Source organism: Morone saxatilis, unplaced genomic scaffold (genome assembly GCF_004916995.1).
Source record: "Morone saxatilis isolate NCDOM2014 unplaced genomic scaffold, NCSU_SB_2.0 Contig15, whole genome shotgun sequence".
Classification (NCBI taxonomy): Eukaryota; Metazoa; Chordata; class Actinopteri; family Moronidae; genus Morone; species Morone saxatilis.
In genome coordinates this window covers 22,602,272-22,614,712 of record NW_023339707.1, presented here as the reverse complement: position 1 = coordinate 22,614,712, position 12,441 = coordinate 22,602,272, and the positions used below count along the sequence as shown (strand labels likewise).

Below are 12,441 nucleotides of genomic sequence, written 5' to 3'. Positions count from 1 at the left end.
GGACACGCCTGCTTATCTGGCGGTGTGTGAACGCGCACTTCAGTGTGTCCCATGTCTGAGAAATACCAACAGGCAGTACACCTGACCTGCACTTGAAGCACATTTATCTGAATATTTCACAGCAGTATTCAGAGCTCAGTCCATCCAACAATTCACAGCAGTCTACTCTAATTATATTGCATATCTGACAAAACAATAGTGTTAGTTGTTTTTACATTATCAACGATTTTAAGAAATAGTTTACCTAAAAAAATGAGCATAAATCAGATTGTACCTGTATCTGTTTTTAAAGCACTGCATGGACTGGCACCAGGTTACTCTCTGCCCACCTCCCGACCCCTCAGGTCTGCTGACCAAGCACTGCTCTCCATGTTAGCCCAGTAAGAACCAAAAGTGATAGAGCATTCTCAGTTGTTTGCCACTGACGATCTTCCCCCTCTATTGAGTCCTTTTGAAATGTCTTTTTTTATCACCATGAAAACATACCCAGACCACACTCTGGTTTTTACTGTGTGCCCAATGCTGTTTGTTATGCTTTTATGAAGCTATTCTATGCTTTTATTTATCTACTGATATCCTTGTTTTATGTGATCGTTCCCGTGTTTTATTTATTGTCTCTGTAAAGCACTTTGGTCAGTCTTTTTAAATGTAACCTGTAAATAAACTTGACATATTTATTCTTTGTGTGCAAATTAAATAAAAGCAACAAAGCGCCTGAGCTCAATTGAGCCATATATTTGCAGGAGTGGCAATATGGCCTGAGTTCAAGTGTGTGCTTGGATTAACCTCAACACAATCGCAGTCGTAACGGGCACTGTGACAGTAACTGGAAATTTAGTACTGGTATTGCAGTCCCTCCGGGACTTTGCAGGCCTTTCTGGGTGTACTGTTGTGGCTGAAATGCCTGGCTTAACAGCAGATTTTTCTTAAAAGAATCGCAATGAATGTTGAGATGTTTTTTTGCAATCACATTGCAGGAGAAAGTGAAAATTGCACAAATAGTGCTACTATTACTGATAACAACTTCCTGGAGGGACTGGTACTGGGACAGAACCAGGTTCTTTTTGGGTTCGCCTTGCGAGCAGACATCAGCTACATTAGAAAGCAGTTACCTGACTCAGGTTAAGAGGCTGAGATCTGCTGGATGCAGCCCGTTGATGGCGATCGGTGTTGGAATCTCCTGGCCGACTGGATTGTTGAGTTGACCCCTTCTTGGACTTTCCAGAGCCACTTGTAGCTTGATCTACCAGAATGAAAACCAGAGTACTGTGAGCACTAAGAAGAGTATAGATTACAATACAGTCAAATGGATTTATGTCGTTTAACCTGGGGTAATTTGATGCAACCACACAAAATGAATAAATATGATGATTGGACAATAATGTTATCCACGACTGGACAGAATTCAGAGAAATGTGGATCTCTTGAGGACCTGGAGCTGCCGGAGCTTTGTGGGTTGTGCTCTCTCCTGGCTGGCTCTTCACAGATGGCATGATGATGGCCAGAGACTTGGTGGGCTGGGAGGTGGTCTTGGGGCTCAGGGGGCTGCTGGTGGAGGAGTCGGAGTCATGGGAGTCGTGTACTGTCACACAGCTGATCACGTTGGTCCTCTGGCTTGTTCCAGAACTGCAGGAGAGAATAAGGAAGGCGTAAATAACCGTTTGAGCAGGATGTAACCTCTCGGTCGTACAGAGGAAATGAGCTCACCAGGCGGCGGGGAACTTCCTGTCATCCTCGTCTTCTGAGTCGCTGTGGATGGTGATGATGCTGACAGCAGGACTGGGTGTGTCAGAGATGATGATGGGCTGAGACTGATCGCCAGCAAAAGCAGAGGTGTTGTGTACCACAGTGGTGGCCGAATGCACTGACGACACAGGCCTGGGGGGGACAAAGGTGCTCTTTCACTGCCTGATTACAATCACAAAATCTTCTCCATAGAAAATTGATCTATTTATGTTGCATTTAATGTTCTTTAAAGCTTCTACTTGCGTTAAAAAACCTTAAGCAATGAATGCTTTTTACACACACATTGAGAGCAATTTAGGGGCTCTGTGTCGTGTAGAGCTGAAACATTTAGTCAATTAATCTTTATGTCAATCAACAGAAACTAAAATCAACTAGTTTGAGTATCGATTTATTGTTCTGAACTGAATATCTTTGGTTTTGCACTATTGATAAAAGCATAAGGCTAGTATTGTTTTATATTTTCCTTACTTTATATCCCATGAAAAAAGAAAATTGAAAAATGTACAATACTTTCTAACTTCCCCTCACTTTGTGGCTCTCTAAGCATACTGGTTCCTACTGAAGATGTAAATCTTTGTAAACAGGTCATGAATATATAAATATTTTAAAAGGCTACATACATTATAGTCAACAGTGTATTTGTTGGGGATTAATACCCATTTGGTGTTCTAGTCAGTGAGCACTTGTTGTAGCAGTTCGGTGTATGTGGCATTGAGTCAAAATAAAGTACAGTGTGTGTGTTCATGGTAATGAGGAACTTGCCATCCAGTGCAACAGTGTAGCTGTTAATGTGTGGCTGAGATATATAAGGCTTCAGGGTCCTGATATTGTGCATGCTGGCTCACTGTCACATTTATACTCTATCATTAATGTTATCAGTAACAAAACCCCTTGGTTTTTTGGGGGTTTTCCTTACTAGAACTATTCAAAATGATCTTGCTGTGAAAAAGGCCTGTGGTTTAAGGAAAATCCCTGCAGCTTTACTGTGTCGCTCCCACTTTGAACAACTGAACAGGAGAAGCCAGGGATCAAACCACCAACACTACAATTTATGGACGACCCCCCCCCCCCAACAAACGTATAGATAATGTGAATGTATGACAGTCTGACAGGATACCTGGCTCTGCTCTCTGCGTGTCGAGCCTTTGACCTCTTGCCCTGTTGGGATCTTGAGTGAGGGGCCCCTGAGTTGTGGCTTTGGGAGGCAGCATGACGGCCAACACCAGAGTCCTGCTGGCTGACGCCATCGTACTGGCTTCCATGACGACCCCTATTAAAAGGAAGAACAGATTTAACTCACTTATTATAAACCGCATCAGTTCTGTCCACATTAACTGAACTTTCCATTAAGACCGGACGCTGTGCTTTTAAATGCAGCATGCGGACACAGAGTCCTGTTAGACCAAACTCACCTCCAGCCAGAAGCCTGTTGACTGTCGGAGATAGAGGCTCCCATGGGTGAGTCGGGCACTACAGCCTGCCCAGGGTTATGGATGGCCATGCCTGGCATCTGCTGCCAGGTGGAAGGGATGAGGATCTGCTGTGTGCCTGCTGGCCAGCCCTGCTGTATGCACACACAGACACACAAACGCATGTTAGAAAATTGCACTTAGTCCAAGTTCCTTCAGCAGTGACACTTAAAGAAGAGAAGAGATTTTTTCATAGGGAAATAAAAGTCACGTGAGCACATGCAGTTTGTAGACATTCCCGTCTCAGTCCTACACCAAGACATCCAGCAGAAGTCACATTAAAACTAAGCCCTGACACACTGACAGCTGGACAAAAGTCGAGATCACCCCGAGTGGCCACCATCTATTCCTCTGCAGAGAGGGCTGCATTTGTTACTGCTCGGAAGGAAACGTGACTTAAGAAGCAGTAATTACAAAAGCAGGATTAAAGAAAAGACAGAAATAAACAAAATGTCACTCAGGTTCTGATGCCAAGCATGCATGTGATACAGTCCCCCGCTGTGAAAATCAGAAAGGGTCCAGAAAGAAGACAGCCCACCTGAAAGGAACGTGTTAGTATTGAGATAAGGACAGAAAGTAATGAAGGTCTCAACGCTGGTCTCACTGCTATTGTGCCTTTTTTAATCTACCACTAGGAGGCGCAAACGTTCGCCACACGTTGGTTAAAATGTGAAAATGTGGAGCCCATTTTGAACCGATTCTTTAACTTTCTGTGTAATTTCTATAAATGTTTTTAATGACTTGATATTTACAAAAATGTGTTTTCAGTGAATAGTTTCACATTTTGGTGATTTAACAATGTTATTTTTGACACTGCACCATGTATTATAGTCAGAGATGAGTAAATGTAATGAGTATAATTTAATGTGAAAATGACCTTCTAAAATGAAGTAATCTGTTAATGGACATTGATAACAAAGAAAATACAGTGCACACCTCTCTGGCCACAAGCTTTAAATATTCTCCTGATTGTGTTATTTTTGTAGTCTACATGGCGTTCTGTGAAATGTCAATCAATGACATGATTTATAAATGTTATGAAAGTCATCATTCTTTTTTATTTACATTTGAGTCATCATTTCCCAATGTATAAAACAGAACCAGGAGTCTGTACAGTTTTATTAATGTGTGTATATTTCTGTCTTTGTGCATACACACAGTTTTAGTTGTGAATCTAGAGTTTTATGCATCTGAGGGCCGGTTTAGCCCTCATCTTAAGCTAAAGTAATTTGTAACTTGAAAACTGACTCAGCAGTTAGGACCAGGCATAGTAAAGACCAGCTGGTGTAACCCCGAAGCTGCAAGCAAAAGCAGAAACCAGACGGTGAGTTGCACATGCGTCCCACGTCCTGCTGCACACCGCTGACATACACCTGCTAGGAGGAAAGAAGGAAGGAAGGAAGGAAGGAAGGAAGCAGTTGTGATGTTGGTGTTTTACCAGCATGGAAGCGTTCTGATCCAGTAAGCCGCTGAGGCTTTCACCCCCGCAGCCAACTGGCAGCCGGACCGAGTCTAAACGTGGCATTCCCGCCACTGAGGCGTACAGGCTGCTGACCAGCAGGGGGTCGAGGGAGGCCTGGGGAGAGGTGTGAGGGTGAAAGGAGTGGAGGTGTTAGGACATCAAAACAAACTGAGAGGACTCATCCGGAACAGACCTGCTCCATATTCTGCATCCTAAATAAAAGGTGTTTTTGGTTTGGATAAAGAGTTTTCAGTTAGTTAACACCAGAACAAGAATAATAGAGTTTTGTGAAGAGAGAATTGAAGAAAAAAAAACAAATACATGACCAACCACATTTACACAAACCAAAGCACAGACGCAGAGGGTCACTGGGGTTGGGTCCCGATAGCCGGGTCCATCTGGCTCCTTCCTGGATTCACAAAGCTCCGAGGATAACAAATCGCTTATTAAATATTTTATCTCTCTTCACTCGCTTGTCTTTAATTAGCAATGTGCTAATTCTGGTAGCAGTTGTTCATTTTCCCTGCACTGACTGTCAGTTTCATTGGTTTAAATTTCACCAGCAGCAGATAATAAAATACCAAAATGAAACTGTAGTTTGGTAAAACATTAACTTCACAACAGGCTCGATGACAGTTTCAAGTCTGTACACGCACATCCTGAAGTGTAATCTTTAATAATACAATGGATTTACACGCTTTTATAAACCGCTGTTTTTATATTTTAAATCCTAATCTGTACAGTAACTAGTGGCTACAGCAGGAATACAAGTATAAAGTAACATAAAATGGAAATACAGTACACAAGTAAAGTACAAGTACCTCAAGATTGTAGTTGTGTACATGTACTTAATTACATTCCATTATCCCAACCCTGGCGCAGTGGTACAGTACCTGTGCCAGCATGCCGGGCTGGATGTGGAGAGACTGGGATGACTGGTTCTGAGGAACTAAGGGTACTGAGTTGTCCATCCTCACTGGATAACCAGAGGGCTTATTGGATGTTTGAAGACCTGTAAGGGAAAGATGGAAGCATATTATGGCTAATCAATGACAAATGTATACAAATTTAATACAAAATCTAAAATATAAGACATTTAGGGATTAGGAAGTTAAATGCACAAAAGCAAAATATCAATAAAAGTTGTATTTCCTTTGTTGCTGGTTGGGCAAATTAATAACAATAGATCAAAATGTCTACATTTTACAACCTAAATGTGATATGAGATTAGTTTTCATGACACTAACATCTTGCATTCTCACCCTGGATGGTGGGCGGGCAAACAATGAGTGTTTGTTGGAAGGGTTCAGTCTGGGTGCAGAGCTGGGTGGGTCTGGTCTGCAGAGGCACGCCCTGCTGGGTTAGACCAGGGATGTTTATGGTGGCCTGCTGGTAGAGGCCAGGCTGATAGTTCAGCAGCGGGACGTTACTGCTGAGGGACAGGGACTGGCCTCCTGTAGAGGCCATCTGTAAGACACAACATGCAGGAAACACCGTATTCAATGGCTTAAAAGATGATACAAGTTCTGCCTCATTTAATAAAGAGTTCTAAATGTATGTGCAGGAACAAGTACAATTGGTGTTTATCAAACATGTATACGCATAACTTCAGGCGACCAGCAATGTTCAAACAATGTCACATCCATATACACCTGCAGGTAGAGACTCATTTACATTTGGACCTGAATGTCATATATGGTCAACCACATCATCATTGGAAGCTCTTGTAGCCTTAATGTACAGTTACTTACTGACAAAGGTAGCAGCCAAAAAAGATCAACACAAAAGATACTGTAGTGATGCTGGAGCAAGGTGTTTGGGAAAGTTTCAATCGCAACCTGCAATCTCACCACTAGATGTCTCTAAATCCTACACATTGGTCCCTTAATGGTGTTAGTATTGTTTCCACTATTTCCCCACTGCCTTTATTGTTATATAATTAGTGATTATGAGCAAATGCAGTTAAACTACGAGTGTTGTGCACGATTCGTCAAAATCTACCAATCCATGCAAAAAGACGGTTTCATTGAAACAATGCCGTGCCTGTTACCCTTTAAACAGTGTGTAATGTCAAATTTAAAATGTATGGCAAGATCACCACAGTAATAAATTCATTAAACAAAACCATTTGACAATTCCCCAAGTGTACAATATGGTGACACACGACAGCAGACGTACAGCAGCTCCACTTCAGTACAAGCAGGAATTTGTTTTACTTTTGCTTTTTTACAGTTTTTAGAAAATATATGCAGCTCAGTTAAATCAATTAAAAGTGATGGTACTGAAGCATAAGAGTTCATCATTAATGCAGATTGATTTAACTGTATGTCACCAACAAATCCTCCGTATCTTTCATATGTGCTCAGTGGTGCAGTACTAGAGAAAAAAGACAAAACAGACGCACGACTTTTATAATTTCTGACAGAAATGCTTCTCTTGTATTCCAAATATAAATGGAAATACCCGTCTTCAGGAACTCACATTCTCTATCACACGAAGAAGCCTCCACTTTACAAAGCGACTGATATAACAAGTGAAAACTGGATCAGCAAGAATAATGTAATGAAGAGATCAGAGACGATGTTCTCACCTGATTGTGCTGGTTTAGTTGGCTACTGAAGGTGACAGTGAGGTTGGTGGCTGCACTTGGGGTATTGTTGCTAGCAAACATGTTTTTTCCGTTCTCAAAGGCGCTGCATCTGCGTTTACATATATCCATATTTTGGAAGCAGGACTTCACACTATAAAATAACATTTAAAAATCAATTAATCAAACATGAACACTGCCAGGATCCTGGAAACTAACAGCAATCATTTACAGAAAGTATAGAAATGGAAAATGAACTTGTTGTCTTACTGTGAGCTGTGAGGGAAGTGCAGCAGGTGTGTCATGGTAACAAAGGGGTGGTTCAGTGTCTTCATGGGCGTGATCCGTTTGTCTGCGTCTAGCGTCAGCATCTTCTTCAGCAGGTCTATGAACTCCCGCCTGTCGGCCTTCTCTGCCAGGATGTCGGTCCCCTCCAGGTTTGTCATGTTCACCTGCAGAGGGACAGGAGGTCGGTGTTTGTCAACCTGCAATATGCAAAAGGTCCTGGTACAAACGTGTTGTGCTGTGAATTTAAAACAACCAGCAACAATATTACTGCAGGATCCTTCCTCACCTGCATCATATCGTCTAGACAGTTGAAGATGTATTTCCTCGCCTCCTTGGACTTGATGCCCATCTCTGCCTCGTGCTCTGCAGGTGTCTGCAGAGAAATAACCACAACAGGACGTCAGTATATATGTACTGTATATTTTGTGTGTTCTCTTTGTGGACCGACCTCTGCAGGGTCACTCACTTTGAGTCTCCAGAGGGGGTAGCTCGAGTCAGGACCTCTGTTGAAGAAGCGGCTGGTCTTGGTTCCCGCACTCAGCAGGTACTCTGCTGGAAGGCCCTGGGTCTGGGAAATGTAACGAATCTGAGAGAGACAATGGGGGAAAGTTTGGAGAAAAGGTTAGCTGCTAACGTAAGACAAATGAAAACCTTGTGACCTTTACTGTCGGTTTATACAGTTAATAACACCTGAAGGTTGGTTGTGTCAGCCACTGAATGAGGTCTTCATGGTTTACACATTAGATTCAAGTAAAAAAGTTGAATATGCTAACAGTCTGTGATTATTTTAGTTAAACTGTCACATATCACCAAACATGTGTGACTATAACATTAATAAAAGGTTATATATATATATACAATAATATAGCAGCAAACAACTATTTCCTATGAACATATTTAGTAAAGTTAAACCGTCCTGAGCAGAGAATGACGTCACACTACCTCCCTGTTTTGATGCCTGAGCAGTGTCAGGCCGTGTGCACTTATTGGCACTGAGGAGAGCAACTGAAACGGCTGTTTTTCTTACCTAACTCAGTGCATTAAGGATTTATTTCCACCAAACCAGAGTTGGTTATTGTTGGAAAAGTGGAAAGACTAACAAAAATTTTTTTCGTTGAGTTTTATTTTGTATCTTTTACAGTTTGAATGAAGTTATGACGTTACAATGATGTGCAAGGTAAAATGATCAGTTTTCTCAATGGAGTCTGGTTGCGAGTGATAGACCTTGAACAAAAGGTCTATATCTATTAGGCATCAATTAAGGGGTTTATTTCAACCAAACCAGCATTGGTGATTGTTGGAAAGACAATGGAAATGCTAACAAAGACTTTGGAAGAAGATTTTGGTGAGTTTTATTTTGTTTCTGTCGAGTCTATGCAATTATCTGCGAGGTAAAACGAGTGGTTTGTCAACGGAATCTGGTGGGCCAGAATCTTTCCTATTAAAAAAGACAATAAATGTCACTTAAACATATATGAGAGTGCTGCAGCTGACCTGATCATACTCTGAGGCACCGGGATAAAGGGGCCATCCCAAGAACAGCTCAGCAATGACACAGCCCAAAGACCACATGTCGATTGCTTCGCAGAAAGGAAGGCCCAGAATGATCTCTGGAGCTCTGCAAGAACAATTTACAGGATCGTACAGGCAATTTACATATTACAAACCCAATAAAATCCTTTACTGTACAGTCCAAGCTAACATCCTCACCTGTAGTATCGTGACTGCAGGTAGGTGGAGCAAACCGCTTTGGACACGTGGCTGGCAGAGCCGAAATCAATGACCTTCACTCTGTACGGCTGCCTCAAGGGGTCCACTAGCATAATGTTTTCTGGCTTCAGGTCGGCGTGGATCAGCCCCAGGCTCTTCAGCTTCATCAGTGCGGTGGCGACCTGCTGCAGAATAGGCCGTATGCACTTGAGCAGCAGGGGGCTGAACTTGCTGTGCTTCAGGAAGTCGTAAAGGTTCTGCTCCAGCATCTCAAACACAAGGCACGTGTGGTTCTTGTGCTGGAAACACTCGTATGAGCGGACGAAGTTGAACTCGTCCGCGTTCTCTGTGCTCAGCCTGCTAAGGATGCTCACCTACAGGGGAGGAGGAAGAGGAGGGTGAAGGTATATTTGAGCTCATTAATCAATAATGGTGAAGACACTTTCAGCTAAACATGTTTTTTTCTGAGCACCAGCATCATTTTTCAATCGTTTTCAATAAGGAAACAGCGTAGCAGCATGCTGCCGCCTAGAGAAAAGGCAGCGCGTTGCTCCTTTTCAGGCAATTATATCGTCACCCTGGTAACCGAGATAATGGAGGAGAAGCTTGTTCTGGCTGTGTATGTCTATCCTGATCATAACTGAGACAGAAAAACCCATTTGAGGGAGCAAATCAGTCAGACACTGAATGCTGCCGGTGAGTGCTGTGCTTTTATCACCCTACGTGTTGTTAGCTGTCCAGTCAACCCTCTGTTAATGTTTTTTTTTTTTCACTCACTGCCCAAGTGCTTCATCCAAGCGCTCCCCAGCGCCCTGCCAGTGCCTTTCTGCCAAAAACAAACACTGTTATTTTCGGGAGAAGCTGGACTGGAAATGGCATCATTTTCCCTAGTTTGAGTCTTTGCCTGTACATAAATATATGTGTACATAATATATATATATGTATATAATTGGAGGAAAGTGTCTCCAACCATGTTGAGCCTTGGTTCAGTCGAAGAAACCAATGAAGGGAAGGAAAATAAGAAAAGTTCCTATTGTATTTTCCAAACTTCTATTTGGGATTCTCATGTTTTGGGACAATCATCTGTTCCAATAATGCTTTTGGGGACACAAGCAAAAAGAGTCAGAGTTATCAGAGTTATCGTTCTTTGCAAATAGTGTTCACATCAACTTCCCAGTCGTAATTACAACTTGGATTTTTCAGAAAGCTCTAATATATATCTGACTCTGACTAGACGCCTCAAATCCGACCAGATCTGATTAACATTATTATTATATTGTCAATGCTCATTATTTGAATCTTCACAAGACCAACTCTGTGCTCCTACAACCATCTTGATGACGTGAACGCTCGCAATTCAATTACATAGGAATCTTTCTCTCCTCTCTATCATCATCCTATCTGAGAATCTGCTGCCGAGGGTTAAGAATGAGAAAAGGTTTCTGTCTATCCACCCCGGAGTTTTTAATGCTTTAAACACAACATACTCACTTCAATTTGACCTTGCCGAGCATAAGAGGGATGATTCTTCAAGATTTTGATTGCCACTATCTCGTTTGTGCCCCGCTTCCAGCATTTCGCCACCTGGCCGAAGGTGCCGCGTCCCAGGAACTCGAGCACCTCGTAGCTGTTGGACATCGAGCACAGAATCTCGTGCTGGACCAGCTGGTAGTCGCCCTCGCTGTGGGAGTTGCTGCTCTTCGTGGTAGAAGTGGAATGTGCTATGGACTGAGCCGTGGTGGTGCCCCCTCCGCCACCGGTGCGGTTTGAGACCACGGGGGCCGAGAGCTCCTCCAGTATCTGGACGCTGTCGCTGCTGTCTACCTCCTCGCTCTTCCGAAAGCTGTACTGCTTGTGGTAGAGGTGCACCGTCTTGGGAGGGAGGTTGGCGGTCCTTGACACGGCGGGGCTGGAGGAGGAGGACGGAGAGAAGAGGAGGCAGCCCGGCGAAGGCTACCCTGTGGCTGTCGCCGCCGCACCACCGTCTGCCCTCCCGGGAGCCGGGCTGTCGGGGTGCTGGTTGGAGTTTTTGTACACCGGGTTGCAGTGGGCCCAGGTGGAGGGTGCAGTTCCCTGGGTGGCTTCTGCTGAGTTTGCCCATTGTTCCCAGCTGGTGGGACACTCCCAGGCCCGGGTTTATCCACTTTGGAGGCATCTTTTGGAACCGGGAGTAAGGCACTGGGGGACGAACAGGAACGAGGAGGAACACCTGGGAGCGCGACGCCATGTCTGCCGGAAGGATCAGCAAAGCGAGCCATCAATGAGACGTTAAACGCCCGGAGACCATTAGGAGAGAGATTAGTTATTTATTGGATACGATGCCTGACAAGATTATGAAGACCTGAAATTATTGAAATTAAAGTCGTTTCTTTTTTCAAAGATCTTAAAGAAGTGATCCACGCTTTTATACCTCCCGCCTTGACTACCTGCAACTCCCTTCATAACGGATTGTCAGTCCCCTTGTCGCCTGTTCCAGAGCGCCAGTTCTTTTTTATTCATTGTTTTCTTTAATTGTGATTTCTCTACCCCTTCTCGGTCTTGTACGCACTTAAGTTGAGGATTGTTTTTAAAATGGTGCTTATAAAAATTTGATTGATTTTGGAAGGACCAGGTTAATTCAAGAATTTGCTTGCTTGTTCCTTGCCTGAATTTAAAGTAAACGAATATTTTTAAGGTTTTTGTTGCTTATGGCTTGGTGAACTGATTGCGTGTGGCCCGGGGCCAACTCCCAAGATCTGAGCCAGTATCTTGGTCAAGGCCCTTGGGACCTAGAACTAGTTTTTATTTATTAGTTTTTATTTTCATCATTATTGCTTGTATAATTTTTTTAAAATGGTCTAAATTATATGTTTAATTTACTTTTTTTGTCATTTCTGTTACTTATTGTGGGCTTCTTTTTACATATTGGGTTATCTTAAAAACTCCAGAATTATGTCCATTTTGTGAAGACTAATTGCATTGTTTTATTGGATGTTTGTTATTTAAAATTTATTAGATCTAAACTTTTGAAGATGAACCAAGCCCTATAATAACACAAAAAAGTCTCATCCTGCAAATTAGAAAAGCCAAAAAGCTAACCAAAAAGAGAAGAAACACTTAATACGGACAGATTTATTGTTATTAAAAGTCTTAAACTACATCAGGAAAAACTATGGATCAATACTAACGGTAAGTATTAA

General features: G+C 42.7%; 1 protein-coding gene across 4 annotated transcripts in view; it reads right to left on the bottom strand.

Annotated features, from left to right (window-relative positions):
• The window catches only part of hipk1a (homeodomain interacting protein kinase 1a), a gene marked incomplete at its 5' end in the record, with an annotated part of 10,793 nt that extends 1,226 nt beyond the window's left edge, over positions 1 to 9,567 (bottom strand). Inside the window, 14 exon segments of one of the 4 annotated variants that reach the window (XM_035656169.1) lie at positions 1,113 to 1,243; positions 1,433 to 1,626; positions 1,708 to 1,878; positions 2,864 to 3,016; positions 3,159 to 3,310; positions 4,654 to 4,791; positions 5,571 to 5,689; positions 5,940 to 6,144; positions 7,268 to 7,418; positions 7,535 to 7,749; positions 7,839 to 7,925; positions 8,019 to 8,138; positions 9,047 to 9,170; positions 9,263 to 9,567. In XM_035656169.1, the coding sequence (XP_035512062.1) occupies positions 1,113 to 1,243; positions 1,433 to 1,626; positions 1,708 to 1,878; positions 2,864 to 3,016; positions 3,159 to 3,310; positions 4,654 to 4,791; positions 5,571 to 5,689; positions 5,940 to 6,144; positions 7,268 to 7,418; positions 7,535 to 7,749; positions 7,839 to 7,925; positions 8,019 to 8,138; positions 9,047 to 9,170; positions 9,263 to 9,567 (2,265 nt within the window). 4 annotated transcript variants of the gene reach the window in all.
• Positions 9,568 to 12,441: the final 2,874 nt, after the last annotated feature.